We start from the raw sequence: 7,500 nt of genomic DNA, 5'->3' as shown, positions 1-7,500 counted from the left end.
TGGAGAGTGGATGGGTGAGGGTAGGTGGAGGGTGGAGGGTGGAGGGGTGAGGGTAGGTGGAGGGTGGAGGGGTGAGGGTAGGTGGAGGGTGGAGGGGTGAGGGTAGGTGGAGGGTGGATGGGTGAGGGTAGGTGGAGGGTGGATGGGTGAGGGTAGGTGGAGGGTGGATGGGTGAGGGTAGGTGGAGGGTGGATGGGTGAGGGTAGGTGGAGGGTGGATGGGTGAGGGTAGGTGGAGGGTGGATGGGTGAGGGTAGGTGGAGGGGTGGATGGGTGAGCGTGGGTGGTGAGGCTGGGGGTTAAGTGGGGGTGATTAAGAAATGAATGGGGAAAGGAGAAAGATGTTGCTTATTAATCTTAATTAATCTTACCGTTTTATCTCGTTATTGCGGTCTACATTTGACATATTGTAGGAAAGACTATTTTTCATATATATATATTTTTTTAATTTGTTTATTGATATTGTCATCAGTGCTTTCCTGATTAGTTGACAATATTCGAGTTTCTTGTTTTCGTAGATTTTGTTTGTTGTAAATATTTATTGATAATTTAGGTTCATGTCATCGTTATTATTAGTGATTATTTTTTTCTATTGAATTCGTTTTCATATATGAAAGGTAAAACATTGTTTTTTTTATTACATTTTCCCTATTTATAATACCCACGTTATCCTTAGTACTTGCGTTGCCTATTCACCTTTAATTGGCGTGGTATCTTGATACCGTTTCATAAAATGCATTCTTTTATAAATTGCTTCTCATTCCATTCGTAATTACATTCATCCCAAGTTATCTTTGTTGAGTAGTCCCTTCGCATTTTATTTTCATTACAATTACGCAATTTTATTATTCGTGTTATTTTCATTACTATTACGCAATTATATTATTTTCCTATTTCCAATACCATAACCTTTCATAACGTGCCTCAGTCTTGCGTACCAATTTCACTTCCCATTATAGGCACATTCGCTCACAACAGTCATTCCATTTAACATCATAGAACACATTTCTACGCTATCGTAATATAACAGTCCTTTACATCACGTAATATTAGCTTCTCCTCAACGCCTCCAGTGACACGCGAATGGCACCACAATAACCACAGTGCCACAGCGGAATTCCTGCGTCACTTGGGTGCTTTGCTCTCTCTGTCTCTCTGTCTCTGTTTCTCCGCCTCTCTGTCTCTCTGTCTCTCTGTCTCTCTGCCTCTCTGTCTCTCTGTCTCTGTTTCTCCGCCTCTCTGTCTCTCTGTCTCTGTTTCTCCGCCTCTCTGTCTCTCTGCCTCTCTGTCTCTCTGTCTCTGTTTCTCTGCGTCTCTGTCTCTCTGTCTCTTCTCTTCTCTTCTCTTCTCTTTTCCTCTGTTTCCCTCTGCTACCCTCTCTTTCTTTCTTTCTCTCTCTCTCTCTCTCTCTCTCTCTCTCTCTCTCTCTCTCTCTCTCTCTCTCGCTCTCTCTCTCTTTCTCTCTCTCTCTCCTCTCTCTCTCTTCTCTCTCTCTCTCTTTCTCTCCTCTCTCTCTATCTTTTTCTCCTCTCTCTCTCTCTCTCTCTCTCTCTCTCTCTCTCTCTCTCTCTCTCTCTCTCTCTCTCTCTCTCTCTCTCTCTCTCTCTCTCTCTCTCTCTCTCTCTCTCTCCTTCTCTCTCTCTCTCCCTCTCCTTCTCCTTTCCCTCTCCTTCTCCTTTCCCTTTCCCTTTCCCTTTCCCTTTCCCTCTCCTCTCCTCCTCCTCTCCCTCTCCCTCTCCCTCTCCCTCTCCCTCTCCCTCTCCCTCTCCCTCTCCCTCTCCCTCTCCCTCTCCCTCTCCCTCTCCCTCTCCCTTCTTCCCACTCCCACTCCTTCTCACCCTCTCTCTCTCTCTCTCTCTCTCTTCTCCTCTCTTATCTCCTCTCCTTTCCTCTCCTCTCTTCTCTTCTCTTCTCTTCTCTTCTCTCCTCTCCTCTCCTCTCCTCTCCTCTCCTCTCTCTCTTCTCTTCTCTTCTCTTCTCTCTCTTCTCTTCTCTTCTCTTCTCTCTTCTCTTCTCTCCTCTCCTCTCCTCTCCTCTCCTCTCCTCTCCTCTCCTCTCCTCTCCTCTCCTCTCCTCTCCTCTCTCTCTTCTCTTCTCTTCTCTTCTCTTCTCTTCTCTTCTCTTCTCTTCTCTTCTCTTCTCTTCTCTTCTCTTCTCTTCTCTTCTCTCTTCTCTTCTCTTCTCTCTCTCTCTCTTCTCTTCTCTTCTCTTCTCTTCTCTTCTCTTCTCTTCTCTTCTCTTCTCTTCTCTTCTCTTCTCTTCTCTTCTCTTCTCTTCTCTTCTCTTCTCTCCTCTCCTCTCCTCTCCTCTCCTCTCTTCTCTTCTTTCCTCTCCTCTCCTCTCCTCTCTCTCTCTTCCTCTCTCTCTCTCCCTCCCTCCCTCCCTCCCTCCCTCCCTCCCTCCCTCCCTCCCTCCACCGGCGACCTTTTCCATGACCTTTGCGCGCGTGCTGCCTCCAGGAGGGTGACTCCTTCGTGGTGGTAATGGTGGTGTTGATGGTGTTTATGGGGGTGGTGATGGTGTTGATGGTGTTTGGGCGGTGGTAATGGTGTTGATGGCGTTTGGGTGGTGGTGTGGTGGTATTCTTTGTTAGCGTTTTTAGTGGTGGTGGTGGTTGGGGGAGGGAGGTTAGCATTTTGTCTGTTGGGATGCGATTTATTTATTTATTATTATTATTTTTTTTTACAATAACTATAACGATTAGTATTAGTATTACTATAGCTACGCTACTAGTGATACAGTAGGTTTTTATTATTATTATTATTATTATTATTATTATTATTATTAATATTATTATTATTACTACTACTATTATTATTATTATCTTTTTTTTTTTGTTGTTGTTGTTGTTACCATCATCAATGCTATTATCATTAACGTTATTATTATTATCATTATCATAATCATTTTTTTTCTTATTACTGTTATCATCATCGTTATCATTATTATCATTATCATTATTGTTATTATTATTATTGATATCATTATTATTATCATTTTTTTGTTGTTATTGTTTTTACTGTTATTGCTGTCATCATTATTTCAACTGTATTATTATTATCTTTATTATAGATTAGATAATTATTCTTTTTCCTAAATTACTACGATCGTGACGTTAATTACCATCATTAACGTGGCGTGTATGTATAGTATGTGTGTATGGATATTACGTGTACATTTATGAATGTTTATGTCTTTCTTGGTGTTTGTATTCAGAGTGAATTGTTAATGACATGTAATATGATCAATGTTTTTTATTTTGTCTAAAGAACCGAAAATACAGAAAAATAAAGAGAACACTCACGAAAATACAAGAGAATTTTGTGTTTGAAACATATCTGAAAAGTGACGACGGGAATGTTGCAGTGAGGAAAAGTAGCCAAGTTGCACCAGTGTGCCTTTCGTGCAAGGGAACCAGCCTAAGTGTGCTCACCCTGAATTTCCCCCCGTCACTCTTTCACCCTCGTCTCCAGGTGCGAGGGGGCCTTTGTCTTCACCCTTTGTACCTCCTTTCTTAAGTTTCATATCAATTTTATTTTTTTGTTGTAAATTTCCGTATTTTAACTCCACATCCCCCCCCCTTTGCACAGATTGCATAGTTTGTAAATGTTTTTTTTTTATTATTATTGTTCGTATTTTCATCTTTAAAAGTGTGGTTAGTGTGATCTCTCAAGGTCTCCCTCTTCCCCAATGTGAAGTGTGAAGCTTCTTCTCACCCTTGCTCTTCACCCTCATTCCCCACCCTGGCGACGGACGTGTGTGGCGGGGAGGGTTCACGTGGGGTGGGGGGGTTAGAGTGGTAATGACTGGATCCTGTACCCTTTAAAGTGTGCCTGATGCTACTTGTTCACCCTGGGCCCTTTCTGACTCACCCTGGGTCACCCTTGACTCACCTTGGAAAGTGGACGCACCCTTGGCCGTTCTTGACTCAGCCTCAGGAATGTGCCTTAGTTTTCAACACTTCGCCGACCTCTTTAGTTGTAAGTGGAGGCTGGAACGATTTTATTTTTTATTTTTTATTCATTGATCTATTATTGTCCTTAATATAATTTTCTCCTTCTTCTTTATTATTATTATTATTATTGTTATTATTTATTTTATTTGTTTATTTATTTATTTTGTGTGTGTGTGTGTGTGTGTTTGTTTGTTCGTTTTTGTGTGTGTGAAATAGGATATGAATTATTAGAATTTGACTCCATGACTCTTACAGTGTTGTAGAAATATATACCAAGGGTTGAGAGAGAAAAAAAATGGTTTAGTAAGAGGTAGAGGATGAAAGATGATTGATGAATGACTAACTAGTGGAATTCAGCCTGAAAGATACTGAAGTATTGTTAGTTACTTTTCCTCCTCCACATTTTCTGTTTTATTTCGTCCCCCCTGCATTGCCCTCACAGCTGATTTTCCACCGTTTTCTGTGTTGCAGGTCGGACCGGGCAGCGCCACCATGACAGCGAGGATGACGTCTCCACGGTCGGCAAGGGGCAGGGCAAGCTCGCCGACGCCACTAGATTCGAGGACGCGGCGACCCTGCAGTCGGGCTGGTCTCCTCCTCAGTACTACGGCCAAGACAGCCAGCCCTCGGCGGGCGTTAAGACGCTCAAGGAGGAGATCAACGTGGCCGAGACCGAGCGCGTCAAGATGGGCCGCCAGGCTGTGAAAGAAAACGGAAGCGCCCACGAAGGGGTGGAAGGGGAGACTGTGGAGAGCATTGTCGCTCTCGAGAAGAAGGAGAAGGCCGACCTGATCGTGAGCGAAAGCGTGGTGCTCAAGGATTCCTCGAAGGAGAAGGACCAGGAGAAGAAGGCGGACGGGACAAGCTACTACGCCTCGGTGAGCAGCACCAGCAGCGTCGTCAGCAGTAGACTGGACGAACTGAGAGGCGGAAGAAAGCCTTGGGGGCAGTCCAAGGAGACGACGGAGGAGGTGAACATCAAGCTGAAGGAGTCCATCTCCGGCGGGCAGACGACCACGACGGCGGCCACGTCGCTGCCAACGACGGTGACCGCGGAGGTTCCCGAAAAAAGAGATTTCCGAAAAGAATTCGAGGAGAGACGGGAGAGGAGGCGCCAGCAGAGGGAAGCAGAGGAGGAGGAGGAGAGGGCGAGGATCGCGCGGAGAGAGGAGAGCCGGAGGAAGAGAGAGGAAGCGAGTGAGTTGAGAAGAAAAGAGGAACTCGAGAACAGAAGGAGAGAAGAGACGAGGAGAGAAGAGGCAAGAAGATTAAGAAAGGAGAAAAGCGAAGACAGGAGGAGTGAAGGGGAGCGAGAAAGGAGCAAGGAGAGACGAGAGCGAGAGAGAGAAGGAAGTAAGGAGAGGCAGGATGTGGAGAGAGAAAGCAGCAAGGAGAGACTCTTCGAAGGCGAGCGAGAGCGGAGTCGGGACCTGAGGAGAGATTTGAGACCGAGAGAAAGGAGCGAGGAAGGGAAAGAGAGACACAGAAGAGAAGAGAGAGCGAGAGAGAGCAGCGAAGAGAAGGTCAGATCGCCCAGAAGGGAGAAGGAGACCAAAGCAAAGGAGGAGAAGGAGGAAGTGGCCAAGAGAGCGAGGGAAGAGGAGGAGGCGAAGAAAGAAACAGAAGAGGTGAAGGAGACGCCCGCCAAGGATGCAGAGGAGGGAGAGCTCGCCCTCGCCCCCGCCCCCGCCCCCGCTGAGGTGCCCCCCTCCGCCGCCCCCGTTCCTCCCGAGGACACGCCCCCCGCCGAAGCAGTCGCCGAGCCCGCCGACGCCGAGGCCGCCGCCCCCGAGAGCGAGCGGGGCGGGGAAGGGGAGGCGGAGGCCGTGGTGGTGGGCGGCGTCGTGAGTGCCCTCAAGGCGGAGAACGTGTACGTGTCGAGCAGCGAGGACCTCTCCCACGACGACTCGAGGCGCGACCTCTCCGTTCATGAGGACCCTAAGGGCGACCTCGCCCTCCTGGACGAGGCCGAGGCCGCGACTCCCCCGCGGGAGGACTCCGAGGCCAGTCCACCCGAGGTCATCCCCGAGGTGGAAGTGATCATCACGAAGCACGAGGACGCGAGCGAGCCCCCAGAGGCGCCGGAGGAGGCACCCGCGGAGGGCGTGGGAGAGCAGGCGGAGGAAGGCGTGGCCGAGGCTGAGGAGGAGGCAAGGGAGGACGTGAGTGCGGAGAGGCCAGAGCAGGAGGACGAGCTCGAGTCCCCGGCGAAGCGACAGCTGTTCCCCGACGTGGTGGCCGAGTGCGAGGCGCGGGAGGCGGACCTCCCCGTCAAGAGAGAGGGCTTCCGACCCAAGTGGGCGGAGCCGGGGGCCACGCTGCCGGAGGATGCGGTTCTCGCGGACGTGGAGGCCGAGGCGAGGCCGGAGGTGCCAGAGCTAGGTGACGTGACCACGCCCCCTCTCAGTCCACGAGCGCAGTCATTGGCCGCCCTTGATGCCCTCATCCACGGCCGCCCACAAGGCGTGAACGCCCACGACCAAGCGCCTCCCACCAGCCCAAGCGCCGCCCTAGAGCCGCCCCCGCCCATCCAAGAGGACGAGGAGGAGATCGTGTACGACCACACCGTCACTTCGGCGCAGCACAAACTGCAGGTGAGTGCCCCTGACGTCACGCGCGGGAGTGACGTCACGTCTTGTTTACCTGGCGGATGACGTCACAGTTTTTGTCACTTGACAGGAAGGTTAGTAGACGGCACTGGTATGGCCTCGCGCTTGGGTCGTTTCTATATTTCAATCGTGTGGTTTCTAATCGGGGAGCAGATCCTCGATTCGACATTATTATGCGGTCGTGAGTGAACATCTAATTTGAACGTTATTATTATTTTATTTTTTTTGGGGGGGTGTCGCCGACTTGTGAATGAACAGATCCTTTCGTGAAATCGTCTACCTGCTAAGAAAGCTATTTTCGTCGGTCAAGTACGCGTCAACAAACATTAATCCGCTTCAGGTGATTATGGGTTGTATGCCGATTTCTTCTCTTTCCTTCTCTCTTTCTCTTTCTCTTAGAAACTCTATAAAGCTTTTCTTTCTCTATCTATCTATCTATCTATCTATCTGTCTATCTATCTATCTATTTATCTACCTATCCATCTAGCTATCTATCTATTTATCTCTAACTATCTCTTTCTATCTCTATCTATTTCTATTTATCTCTGTATTTTTCTCTTTCTATTTTTTCCCTCTTTCCATTTATTACATTCTCGACCTTCCATTATCACTGACTCCTGAGAAATATCACAGGGGAAAGTGCAACGGAGGGCGAGGGACAGATCACGTGTATGGATAAATTGCCATTCGTCAGGGGGCAAGTATGCCACTCGCCCCAGGGCGTCCCTCACACCTTGCGCTAACCACTACCACCGGTCTCACACCATAACAAGTGTCACCTCGTCATCACTGCGACCACTTTCTTGCCAGTTTTGTTTATATATCTAAGCGCCGCGTGCACTGGGGTGGGGAGGGCCAGAGGGGCGGGGAGGGAAAAGAGTACAGCGGCGTGTGTCCGCAGGAAAAGGCCCGTGTCCGCAGCCCGCCGTACCGCGAG

At 48.7% G+C, this 7,500-nt stretch overlaps 1 protein-coding gene and 1 long non-coding RNA gene across 3 annotated transcripts in view; both read left to right on the top strand.

Moving 5' to 3' along the window:
• The window catches only part of LOC147466886 (uncharacterized), a 34,611-nt gene extending 31,086 nt beyond the window's left edge, over positions 1 to 3,525 (top strand). For both annotated transcript variants that reach the window (XR_015190739.1, XR_015190740.1), the window contains exon 2: positions 3,269 to 3,525. This is a non-coding gene — a long non-coding RNA (uncharacterized LOC147466886). The remainder of the gene's footprint in view (positions 1 to 3,268) is intronic.
• Positions 3,526 to 3,614: 89 nt separating this feature from the next.
• LOC147466885 (uncharacterized) lies at positions 3,615 to 6,623 on the top strand. Its single transcript, XM_086533920.1, has 2 exons — positions 3,615 to 3,979; positions 4,426 to 6,623. The coding sequence occupies exons 1-2, from the start codon at positions 3,940 to 3,942 to the stop codon at positions 6,606 to 6,608; spliced, it is 2,223 nt and encodes a 740-aa protein (XP_086390046.1). The 5' UTR covers positions 3,615 to 3,939; the 3' UTR covers positions 6,609 to 6,623.
• Positions 6,624 to 7,500: the final 877 nt, after the last annotated feature.

This window comes from Penaeus japonicus, unplaced genomic scaffold (assembly GCF_977035675.1).
Source record: "Penaeus japonicus unplaced genomic scaffold, GWHDUDI00000001_assembly GWHDUDI00000040, whole genome shotgun sequence".
NCBI classification, from domain to species: domain Eukaryota; kingdom Metazoa; phylum Arthropoda; class Malacostraca; order Decapoda; family Penaeidae; genus Penaeus; species Penaeus japonicus.
The sequence above is the reverse complement of the archived record's forward strand: the minus strand, read 5'-3'. Positions and strand labels throughout refer to the sequence as shown.

Excerpts from the sequence above, each read along its gene's own strand:
- LOC147466885 (XM_086533920.1), top strand. The coding sequence starts at position 3,940 with ATGTGCCTTAGTTTTCAACACTTCGCCGACCTCTTTAGTT. Across the intron at positions 3,980-4,425 it reads CTTCGCCGACCTCTTTAGTT|GTCGGACCGGGCAGCGCCAC; the intron begins GTAAGTGGAGGC and ends TCTGTGTTGCAG.